The sequence below is a fragment of the Schistocerca cancellata genome, chromosome 9 (genome assembly GCF_023864275.1).
Source record: "Schistocerca cancellata isolate TAMUIC-IGC-003103 chromosome 9, iqSchCanc2.1, whole genome shotgun sequence".
Classification (NCBI taxonomy): Eukaryota; Metazoa; Arthropoda; class Insecta; order Orthoptera; family Acrididae; genus Schistocerca; species Schistocerca cancellata.
The window spans coordinates 484,088,352-484,101,262 of NC_064634.1; the positions used below are offsets into that span (position 1 = coordinate 484,088,352).

At 46.2% G+C, this 12,911-nt stretch overlaps 1 protein-coding gene across 2 annotated transcripts in view; it reads right to left on the minus strand.

The window, feature by feature from the left end:
- LOC126100488 (fatty acyl-CoA reductase 1-like) overlaps positions 1-12,911 on the minus strand; it is a 149,382-nt gene that overhangs the window by 93,629 nt on the left and 42,842 nt on the right. For both annotated transcript variants that reach the window (XM_049911096.1, XM_049911095.1), the window contains exon 3: positions 2,267-2,515. In XM_049911096.1, the coding sequence (XP_049767053.1) occupies positions 2,267-2,515 (249 nt within the window). The remainder of the gene's footprint in view (positions 1-2,266; positions 2,516-12,911) is intronic.

Consider the following 12,911-nt stretch of genomic DNA (forward strand, 5'->3'; position numbering starts at 1 on the left):
GTCCAATTTTTGTACTTAGTTTGAAGTCTGTCAGAAACAAAACCTATCCTTCAGACTCCAGAACGCACTCAAGAGGTACAAATTTGCAGTTGTGCCCTAAAGAAATATCTAGCGAGGTGGCGGAGCGGTTAGCACACTGAACTTGGATTCGGGAGGACGACAGTTCAAACCCGCGTGCAACCATCCTGATGTAGGTTTCTATGATTTTCTTAAAAGGGAATGGTCGACTTCCTTCCTCATCCTTCCCTAATCCGATGGGACCGATGACCTCGCTGTTTGGTCCCCTCCCCAAATCCACCGACAATCCAACCATAAAGGGAACAAACGCACTCTTTGGGGATGTTATATGCACGCTCCTTCGTATAGAAACAATGATTCCAAGCGGAGTCAACAGATGGCAGTACTCGTCACATTTGCGAAACATGTGGATGTAGTATGATGGATTGCATTTCAAAACGCAGTCAGTTCTGCATTCAGCTAATGTAACAGAATACTAGAACTACACTCCTGGAAATTGAAATAAGAACACCGTGAATTCATTGTCCCAGGAAGGGGAAACTTTATTGACACATTCCTGGGGTCAGATACATCACATGATCACACTGACAGAACCACAGGCACATAGACACAGGCAACAGAACATGCACAATGTCGGCACTAGTACAGTGTATATCCACCTTTCGCAGCAATGCAGGCTGCTATTCTCCCATGGAGACGATCGTAGAGATGCTGGATGTAGTCCTGTGGAACGGCTTGCCATGCCATTTCCACCTGGCGCCTCAGTTGGACCAGCGTTCGTGCTGGACGTGCAGACCGCGTGGGACGACGCTTCATCCAGTCCCAAACATGCTCAATGGGGGACAGATCCGGAGATCTTGCTGGCCAGGGTAGTTGACTTACACCTTCTAGAGCACGTTGGGTGGGACGGGATACATGCGGACGTGCATTGTCCTGTTGGAACAGCAAGTTCCCTTGCCGGTCTAGGAATGGTAGAACGATGGGTTCGATGACGGTTTGGATGTACCGTGCACTATTCAGTGTCCCCTCGACGATCACCAGTGGTGTACGGCCAGTGTAGGAGATCGCTCCCCACACCATGATGCCGGGTGTTGGCCCTGTGTGCCTCGGTCGTATGCAGTCCTGATTGTGGCGCTCACCTGCACGGCGCCAAACACGCATACGACCATCATTGGCACCAAGGCAGAAGCGACTCTCATCGCTGAAGACGACACGTCTCCATTCGTCCCTCCATTCACGCCTGTCGCGACACCACTGGAGGCGGGCTGCACGATGTTGGGGCGTGAGCGGAAGACGGCCTAACGGTGTGCGGGACCGTAGCCCAGCTTCATGGAGACGGTTGCGAATGGTCCTCGCCGATACCCCAGGAGCAACAGTGTCCCTAATTTGCTGGGAAGTGGCGGTGCGGTCCCCTACGGCACTGCGTAGGATCCTACGGTCTCGGCGTGCATCCGTGCGTCGCTGCGGTCCGGTCCCATGTCGACGGGCACGTGCACCTTCCGCCGACCACTGGCGACAACATCGATGTACTGTGGAGACCTCACGCCCCACGTGTTGAGCAATTCGGCGGTACGTCCACCCGGCCTCCCGCATGCCCACTATACGCCCTCGCTCAAAGTCCGTCAACTGCACATACGGTTCACGTCCACGCTGTCGCGGCATGCTACCAGTGTTAAAGACTGCGATGGAGCTCCGTATGCCACGGCAAACTGGCTGACACTGACGGCGGCGGTGCACAAATGCTGCGCAGCTAGCGCCATTCGACGGCCAACACCGCGGTTCCTGGTGTGTCAGCTGTGCCGTGCGTGTGATCATTGCTTGTACAGCCCTCTCGCAGTGTCCGGAGCAAGTATGGTGGGTCTGACACACCGGTGTCAATGTGTTCTTTTTTCCATTTCCAGGAGTGTACATCGAGAAAGCTGAATCATGATTCTTTGATGTTTCAGTTTGGAAACACAGGATTTCTTCACACAACTTCGACGAGATGTTTCTGATACCACTCTGAACATAGCTACGTCAGTGGCGAGTTGACCAGTTTAGTCAACTGTCAGGAACACAATCTGCGCTCTCTTTGGAACTGCGCACTCTTTTGTAAATGTACCCTAAGTGCTGTGTAAGGGACACGGGTACAGAAGATGTGAGGGGACTGACTGGAACATTCGCGACGTTCAGCTGCGACGACAACCTTAAATGTCTGGCTTCTATGACCAGCCAACATCATCATCTCATCTGGTGACTGGTGACACACCTGGAGGTTGGGCAGCTGCTCGGCCAGCTGCAGCATGTGTTTGGTGCCCATCACGTTGGTGGTGACGGCCTGGCGCAGGGTCTCGTCGAAGCGGACGCTGGCGGCGTTGTGGAAGACGACGCTGACGTCACGCCGCAGGGCTGCCATGTCCTGCTCCGCCAGCCGGAACTCCGGCGCGCTGAGGTCGCCGGCCACCACCGACAGCTGGCGCGCGAAGTCGGGCCGCTCCTCCCGGAGCTTCGAGAACACCTGCGGCACGCCGACGGGACTCTGCACTGACTGCTGGTGGGCATCTGGCAAAAACATACTGAAAACCGTGCTGTGGGCAGGGCATGTTGACTGCTGGCACCCACCAGCAGCACAGCCATGTACCTCTCAGAGACAATGGCACTGCAGATTTATAGCACATTCCAATATTTGTTTAATTGAGTTATATATTTATTCATTAGGCATGATTGGGGGTTAGAGACCCTCTCTTATATCTAACCTGACTCGTGTAGTAAGTTAACATACAGGGTGTTTCAAAAATGACCGGTATATTTGAAACGGCAATAAAAACTAAACGAGCAGCGATAGAAATACACCTGGTCTTTCAAGTGTCCCCACAGAAAGAAGTCACAGGGGTTCATGTCTGGCGAATAGGGAGGCCAATCCACGCCGCCTCTTGTATGTTTCGGATAGCCCAAAGCAATCACACGATGATCGAAATATTCATTCAGGAAATTAAAGACGTCGGCCGTGCGATGTGGCCGGGCACCATCTTGCATAAACCACGAGGTGTTCGCAGTGTCGTCTAAGGCAGTTTGTACCGCCACAAATTCACGAAGAATGTCCAGATAGCGTGATGCAGTAATCGTTTCGGATCTGAAAAATGGGCCAATGATTCCTTTGGAAGAAATGGCGGCCCAGACCAGTACTTTTGGAGGATGCAGGGACGATGGGACTGCAACATGGGGCTTTTCGGTTCCCCATATGCGCCAGTTCTGTTTATTGACGAAGCCGTCCAGGTAAAAATAAGCTTAGTCAGTAAACCAAATGCTGCCCACATGCATATCGCCGTCATCAATCCTGTGCACTATATCGGTAGCGAATGTCTCTCGTGCAGCAATGGTAGCGGTGCTGAGGGGTTGCCGCGTTTGAATTTTGTACGGATAGAGGTGTAAACTCTGGCGCATGAGACGATACGTGGACGTTGGCGTCATTTGGACCGCAGCTGCAACACGGCGAACGGAAACCCGAGGCCGCTGTCGGATCACCTGCTGCACTAGCTGCGCGTTGCCCTCTGTGGTTGCTGTACGCGATCGCCCTACCTTTCCAGCACGTTCATCCGTCACGTTCCCAGTCCGTTGAAATTTTTCAAACAGATCCTTTATTGTATCGCTTTTCGGTCCTTTGGTTACATTAAACCTCCGTTGAAAACTTCGTCTTGTTGCAACAACACTGTGTTCTAGGCGGTGGAATTCCAACACCAGAAAAATCCTCTGTTCTAAGGAATAAACCATGTTGTCTACAGCACACTTGCACGTTGTGAACAGCACACGCTTACAGCAGAAAGACGACGTACAGAATGGCGCACCCACAGACTGCGTTGTCTTCTATATCTTTCACATCACTTGCAGCGCCATCTGTTGTTGAAAATTGTAACTACTGTAATTTCGAAAGTTTGTCCGCCTGAAAATGTACTGTTGTCCCAAGCATATTGCAACAAACGGTGTATTTCTATTGCTGCTCGTTTAGTTTTTATTGCCGTTTCAAATATACCGGTCATTTTTGAAACACCCTGTAACAACGTACGGGATGAATTGGGAGGAAAGGTATATTCTTTGGGAGGTCACAGTGTTAGTGATTCTGAACAACAAACTTCAAATGAACATACGCCTTCTTCTTAACCGTATCCAACCTACAGCGTCAGTTTCATGCCCTTTACCAGCACTCACATGTGAATACAATCGAAGTGTCATTAGCCTACACAGTGTTGTCTTCAATGACCATTTTTACCGACTATTTCAATGCACACTTCGGGCTCTTACCTTAAGTGTGTGTGCTCAAGTAAACGACCATACAAATTGTGGTGTCACCGCCAGACACCACATTTGCTAGGTGGTAGCCTTTAAATCGGCCGCGGTCCGTTAGTATACGTCGGACCCGCGTGTCGCCACTATCAGTGATTGCAGGCCGAGCGCCGCCACACGGCAGGTCTAGTCTAGAGAGACTCCCTAGCACTCGCCCCAGTTGTACAGCCGACTTTGCTAGCGGTGGTTCACTGTCTACACACGCTCTCATTTGCAGAGACGACAGTTTAGCATAGCCTTCAGCTACGTCATTTGCTACGACCTAGCAAGGCGCCATATTCTTCAAGAATGTATTCTGAACAGATAGTATTGTGAATCATGTGCCGTCAAGAGCGACGTTCATCATTAATGGATTAAAGTTAAGTATCAAACTAGTTACGTCCGCTTTCTGAATTCTAATTCCTTGTCATGTTCCAGACCTCACGTCAGTACAGTCCTTCCCTCCTCACGCCAGCCTGCGTGAGCTAAAACGCGTGCATTTCGGCCTCCATTAGTAACACGGTGTTGGCTCTTCTGCCAACACAACACAAATGAGCTGAGATCAATGACACATCAGCTATCTACAAGAGCTACAAAATTCTCTGTAGTCAAATGGTTCAAATGGCTCTGAGCACAATGGGACTCAACATCTTAGGTCATAAGTTCCCTAGAACTTAGAACTACTTAAACCATACTAACCTAAGGACATCACACACACCCATGCCCGAGGCAGGATTCGAACCTGCGACCGTAGCAGTCCCGCGGTTCCGGACTGCAGCGCCAGAACCGCACGGCCACCGCGGCCGGCTCTCTGTAGTCGAAGGCGAACTTTTCCAACAACTTTTCTGAGAAACGTACACAACTGAACAAAACGTTAGATCACAATGTTAAATTTGCTGTCAGCTGCACTTGTTCTGTTCCCCTTGTTTTTATTGGTTTTCTCATACACTGGCAAGAACAGGACAAATGCTCATATGACGTTTTTGTTCTGAACCACTAATATTATGACCGCTCAGAGCACGTACCTTTCCTGCTGACTCTCCTTGCACACGAGGTGTAGTGGGTATAAGTGTAGATATTTTTATATGTGGTACCTTTAACAGGTACGCACATTAGTGGTGAACAGTCATCCCGCAAACACCTCGTATAATTTGCTACCTGATGTTTCCTGCATGGTCGTTACTGCACCACTATGTGGACTATGCCTGCCAGTATAGACCGACCGTTTGGTGTGCACGTGTCCACATTTCAGCACCTGACCTGCTGCCCAGGAAAAATAAGCATTAATGGCTTGCTCTTGTCACATGTACTTGGAGGTATAACCAATCTTTAACGTTGTTCAGTACACCGTTCTAAGTGACTAATAGAAAAGTCAGCACATACCCATCACACTCTGAATAAATTACCGTGTAAACTAGTATGACCTAACACATGTAAGCAACAGATTTAAATAACTATCAAAAGATCTCCTTTCCGAAAGTTACAGACAAAACTCTGTCAACACGCATCCTCCAAAGAGCTCAGGAGCAACTCGTTCACAAAACAGGCTAATGCCAAGCCGGCTTCCACCGATCGGAATTTTAGAGAACAAACATTCAATTTAGAACAACATTAAAATATAAAGCTGTCACGAATAGCCCAATCATATACTACTTTGTGAACTTCAAAAGGCGTATGATTCAGTCGATTGGCAGCCCTTTTTTATCGTTTACGAAGAAGTATGACTCGAGCTGAGAACCCTAAATCTCATCAAAGAAAAAAGTCATCAATACAATCTAGAAAGCGTAGTGCATGAGTGGGATATCAGAACCATTAGCGACCAAACCGGTGTTTGATATGGCGGCGGTGTGTGTCTTATTCCCATTAATCCGATTTTGGCCAAAGTCATCCGTGAGTGGGAAAAAGAACTCAAAAACTAAAAGTATTGGAAACCCATCTGACTTGAAGGACCTAAAAGTTTCTTGGCTGGCTTTTCCACACGACATTTCAATACCAGTAGACAACGAAACGTCAGAAATTAAACAGAAACTCTCATTGAATCTACTTGAAGAGGTAGTCTCGAAATATCCTTCCAAAATATCTAAGTACACCTGCTCGAAACATTCTACTCAAAATGTGATCACAAAAGATGGAAAAATCTAGAATGTTCGACACTTCAAGTATTTAGATGAAATACAGGGGGAGAAAAAATGACACAGAAAATTCGGACGGAAAAAGTTATGCGAGTTATGGTAAAATGTGCAACATCTACAACAAAAGACGAATGTTCATAAACCCGAAAATAATAGCCTGTAACACAGTTATCAGTCCTGTAGGCTTGTACACTAGCAAAACGGTTACACTCCACAGCAGACATGATGTGGAAGATATCCTAAAAGGAGAACTCGGTATTCTAACAAAGACATTCGGCCAGAAAAGAGCAGAAGAACAGAGGACGGTCTCTAAAAACAACATAAAAACTAGTGAATCTCATGGCAGATGTAGGTAAAACATGACTGAAATATTATTAGCATATCTACAGACTCCCCCCCCCCCCCTCCAAACAAACGCAGTCTCGAAAGTGCAACGTGCACACAACTTAAAGCCATATCTTAGATCCAGGAAGTCAAAATAGATTTAGAAAAGTCTCACTTAAATTCACTAGATATCTTCAACAGAAACTTATACAGACTAAAACTTAGCAATTGTGTAGTGCTGTCAGAGAATTAAGTCACCACCAGACCAGGGACAAAGTGGCCTGAAGATGGAAAAAGAAACTTGTTGTTGTTGTTGTGGTCTTCAGTCCCGAGACTGGTTTGATGCAGCTCTCCATGCTACTCTATCCTGTGCAAGCTTCTTCATCTCCCAGTACCTACTGCAACCTACATCCTGCTGAATCTGCTTAGTGTATTCATCTCTTGGTCTCCCCCTACGATTTTTACCCTCCACGCTGCCCTCCAATACTAAATTAGTGATCCCTTGATGCCTCAGAACATGTCCTACCAACCGATCCCTTCTTCTGGTCAAGTTGTGCCACAAACTTCTCTTCTCCCCAATCCTATTCAATACTTCCTCATTAGTTATGTGATCTACCCATCTAATCTTCAGCATTCTTCTGTAGCACCACATTTCGAAAGCTTCTATTCTCTTCTTGTCCAAACTATTTACCGTCCATGTTTCACTTCCATACATGGCTACACTCCATACAAATACTTTCAGAAATGACTTCCTGACACTTAAATCTATACTCGATGTTAACAAATTTCTCCTCTTCAGAAACACTTTCCTTGCCATTGCCAGTCTACATTTTATATCCTCTCTACTTCGACCATCATCAGTATTTTACCCCTGCCACCTTTAGAATTTGAAAGAGAGTATTCCAGTCAACATTGTCAAAAGCTTTCTCTAAGTCTACAAATGCTAGAAACGTAGGTTTGCCTTTCCTTAATCTTTCTTCCAAGATAAGTCGTAAGGTCAGTATTGCCTCACGTGTTCCAGTATTTCTACGGAATCCAAACTGATCTTCCCCGTGTAACAGAAGAAATATTGAATTTAATTGATGAAAGGAGAAAATATAAAAATGCAGGAAAAAGAAACTATGGAGAAAAAATGAGAGCTAATTGGAAACTCTGAAGATTGAAACATAACAGCCTTGAGCTATGCAATAGAGTCCATATGCACCAAAAATAATAATAATAAAACATAGATCCAGTCATAAAGATTTAATCGTCACGGCACATAAATGGCTACCAATTTATTATCCAAAATATTTATTGACAAGTTGTCAGCGACTACCTACATATAGGGTGATAGATAAGTAGCTGGCGGTTTCGGAAGATTCTGCTTCCCGGTGGAGCACATTTACCCTCGTCAGACGTTTAGTCCTCATGGTAGATGCTTCACAGTATGGCACTGGCACAATGCTGCCTAGCAGTTACTGAAATGACATTCAACAACCAATTCTATAAAAGACTAAAACTCCCAACAGCTGCTCAGATGATTTATCGTTCAATAGAAAAGGAGGCACCGTCTGTCATTACTTATATTTATATCAAAAAGTTCATTGTTTTCTCATGTGAAAAAATGTTATGAGGAGGCTTAAAAAGTAAGCTGCACAGTATTATTAAACGCTGCACTACAATTCAAAGTGACACAGATACATCTGCTATTTTTCAACATAGTCTCCAAGTCCCTGTAAATAACGGTTGGAGCTTGTAAGGGGTCTGTAGGCCCTTACTATAACTTTGCACCCGGCACGGGTCGATAGGGCGAACAATCGATTGTGACGTGTTGCGAGAGCGAGTGTCGAGATGCGCCAGAGTGGTTGGCGGGAATGGTGTGTGTGTGTGGAGGCCATTATTGGAATACAGGGTTTTTAACCGAGAAGAGTGTCACCATCGCTGTGGTTAGACCCCTAAATAATAAATAAATACCGGGAAAGTGATGAAGTATCTTTATAAAAGTGATCAGTGACGTTACTAGTGCCGATATTTAGTTTCGCGTCTACCGCGCCGGTCTGACCATGGATTGCAGTGTTGGATGCAGTGATGGATTAGCGTGTGACGATAATAGCAAATGAAGAAAGCCTGTGATGAGATTAGCCGTAATTATGTATGACGAAGGCAGTGGCTGTCTCCTTTTCGTATTTTGAGAAGAATATAACTTCGTAATTAGTAAAACTGTGTTGGTGTTCCTTATTACCATACATTCAGTATTATAGTATTGAACAGGACGAACTGGAAAGTAGCAACTTCCGCAGCAGTCAATTCCGATTACCAGCCCCATTAGGTTGATGGTCATGTTAATAATAAATATTGGGCTGCTATTCGATCAGATCAGGTCGGGATAAGAACGGAGGTGTTACAAGCTTTCTGCTAATCGTTCAATTTCTAGTGACAGAAATCCGCTCGTTGGTCACAGAGTCATTTGAAAATCCCTGTGTGATCGCCCTCATCGTCAAAAAATCTGTGATTTCTGTGAGTGGGCTTCTCGATTACCTGGACACCCTTAGTCTGTGCTCGATGCCTATGGCCTTCCTTACCAGTCAACATTACCCAGATCTGTGCGGACTTGGTCAAATAGCTGGCACCATTTAACTGTGGCCAGACTCAAAATTGTTTTTGGTTTATATACCGCCAGAAATTCTCAATGAATCTGTGTTCAATTTCGTCTTTTTCACTTAGGTATTGTGCTGTACCACGTACTTCACCTATGGAGTATGTCTCCAGTTGCTGCGCAGTTTTCACTCTCACAGTGTGATGCAGCTGTTACCCACACCCCAGCAGAACTGGGTCAGCAGGGAAAACAGGCATGCTCTCTCTTCTAGGGTTGTGATACTCTCATTATGCAATGGTCTTAGCGTTGGGTGAAATGTGTAACTTACTTTTGATGTCCCATTGTACATCTGGCCACAGACCACAAGCCACTTATCTTGCAGTTGCTCCCCGAGTCAACGCAACAGAGAACAGAGTACACTCTGCATGTTACTGAAGACAATTTAGAAGTTGATTATATAGACAGATGAGGGCTTGATGGACTGCAGACTAGCGCATCATGCTTGCGTCAGCTGTTCAGAGCCCCAACCCCAAACTCCAAAACCAGCATGTTACCTGTTAACATAACTCAGTAGCTAATTTTTATGGTCACAGAAGAAACAGTATGTAGGAGTGGTGTTCAAAAGAAAATGTAGGAAACAGCACTGTGGTTATAAGTGAAGTCTTTATTAAAAATAATCACCAGAGACCTGAGCACAACTGTTCCATTGTTTCACGAGCTGGCGGATTACCTGCTCCCAGAATTCCTGTGGTTATGGCAGGAGCGACTCTTCCACTGTGTCCTTCGGTTAGTTGTCTCAGTTGAAGCCCTTCCCTCTGAGATTCTTTTTTAGATGGTGTAACTGCTCCTGCTTGAACTTGGCCACTACACTGTGTGTGACATTGGAGATATGTGGACGCGCGCTATCGTGCAGCAGAATCGCTCCCTCATTGAGCAGCTGAGGTCTTTTGCTATTGATGGACTTCAGTAGGCTATGGATTGTCTCACAGTTACACGTCACTGTTAATGGTTCTTCCGTGCTCGAGGAATTTGATGGGTACTGGACCTCAGACGTCGAAGAAAGTGGCGAACTTAACCTTGCCTGCTGATGGCATAGCTTTGAATCTTTCAGGGGGGACGGGGGCGGGGGACGGGGTGGAGGGGGGGGGCGGCGGTGATACAGACGTACAACCACGCCAGATCCTGCATTCACGCCCCTAGATGTCTCACTACATTATCGCAAAGTAACATATCTGAATTTCAACCAGTTTGGTTGTTACTACGTTTCCTACCTTTTCATTTGAAGGCTCTTTATACTTTGACTACACTGAAGTCTCACATCCTCGCATTCAGGGGGATATCAAGAAGAAAGGCATTGTCAAGGTGTGATGTGTATCATTTCGACAGTAGACAGTAGAAAGCATAGTAGGAGGCCAGAACATTCAAATGAAACTGAAGGTGATAGTGTCAACGTCTGAGGAACCTCACTTTTATAGATCCACCCCTGTACACGACCATACCCTGACCAAAATACCGCATGGCCGCAGGCTGTGTGCAATTTCCAATCTTTTGCACCAGCCCATACTACCTACTGCATGGGCCCTGTAACCTGGAATCATAGATATGGACAAAGACTAGAGTTGACCTGTGGTCATCACTGGTCATAGCAGGAATCAAATGTTTGAAATAGCAACTGGGCAAGAGCACCTTGTGGTGCATAAAAATCAGCTGTAGCTGTGATTGGGAAATGACAGCCGTGATGGATTTATCTGATACTACATTGTTTGGCCTCAAGTGCCCATCTGAGGCTGTCAAAATTACTGACGGTGTTCTCGGAAGTCCCAGGTTGGGACCACTGCCCTCCATAAATCAACACATTACCAATTGAAGCTCCTCACGTGCACTGCGACTACCTCTCACGTAATATGTCCACCACATTCTATGGGCTATGAAGCAACTATGGAGTTGTAACTGCTACCATCAGCTGTGAACTATGAGGCGCCTATGAAGGTCATACTGTTGCCACCAGCTGTGGAAGCCGCATTCCCATCTGGCGACCAAGTCACTGGTACCATGTCCAAAACGACAATCGTCACAGAGCAGTTGACAGTGACAACCATCTCCTCTGCTCCATACTTGACTGGTCCTGATTCCCCTGCAGACACTAGTGGCCCTTCGGGCTAGTTAGAGGGAGGAGGGATGAAATATCCACAGCACAGGCGATATGAAGGCTGACTCAGAGAGAGGGGGTGATTGTACAGTTTCTTGTTCTGACTCCAACTGCTGAAACCAGAAGCATCATGGTAAGAATGTCACTTGGAGATGAGTAGTAACCCTCGAATGTGAATAAATACTTAGAATAGTTGGTAGATATACTAGTTTGTAATTTGATATTAAAGTCATATATACGAGGGCAGTTCAATAAGTAATGTAACACATTTTTTTTCTCGGCCAATTTTGGTTGAAAAAACCGGAAATTTCTTGTGGAATATTTTCAAACATTCCCGCTTCGTCTCGTATAGTTTCATTGACTTCCGACAGGTGGCAGCGCTGTACGAAGCTGTTAAAATGGCGTCTGTAACGGATGTGCGTTGCAAACAACGGGCAGTGATCGAGTTTCTTTTGGCGGAAAACCAGGGCATCTCAGATATTCATAGGCGCTTGCAGAATGTCTACGGTGATCTGGCAGTGGACAAAAGCACGGTGAGTCGTTGGGCAAAGCGTGTGTCATCATCGCCGCAAGGTCAAGCAAGACTGTCTGATCTCCCGCGTACGGGCCGGCCGTGCACAGCTGTGACTCCTGCAATGGCGGAGCGTGCGAACACACTCGTTCGAGATGTGTTCTGAAGTGTATTGTGCTACTGTTCAGAAATTGAAGATCGACTTCAGCGTGTTCGTAGGCACAAAAATCTGAACGAACTTGTCCTTCTTCATGACAACGCAAGACCTCACACAAGTGTTCGCACCCGAGAGGAGCTCACAAAACTTCAGTGGACTGTTGTTCCTCATGCACCCTACAGCCCCGATCTCGCATCGTCGGATTTCCATGTGTTTGGCCCAATGAAGGACGCAATCCGTGGGAGGCACTACGCGGATGATGAAGAAGTTATTGATGCAGTACGACGTTGGCTCCGACATCGACCAGTGGAATGGTACCGTGCAGGCATACAGGCCCTCATGTCAAGGTGGCGTAAGGCCGTAGCATTGAATGGAGATTACGTTGAAAAATAGTGTTGTGTAGCTAAAAGATTGGGGAATAACCTGGTGTATTTCAATGCTGAATAAAACAACTCCTGTTTCAGAAAAAAATGTGTTGCATTACTTATTGAACTGCCCTCGTTTGTGGATTACCGAATATAGCTAATACCTCGTTTTCGGAACTTTGACTATGATTCTGGAACGCCTTTGGATGTTTGGTTCCCATATAAGACGATTCTGTATTTTCTTCATTATAATGATTTAGGCTCACATTATATGTAGACGTAAGGTTCACTTTCTCTTCTATTCCATCTTTCGACCTAGTATCGATCTCATTTTCCGTGTTCAATATAGTTCACAGTAGTTACTTCCCTAGCTTAGTG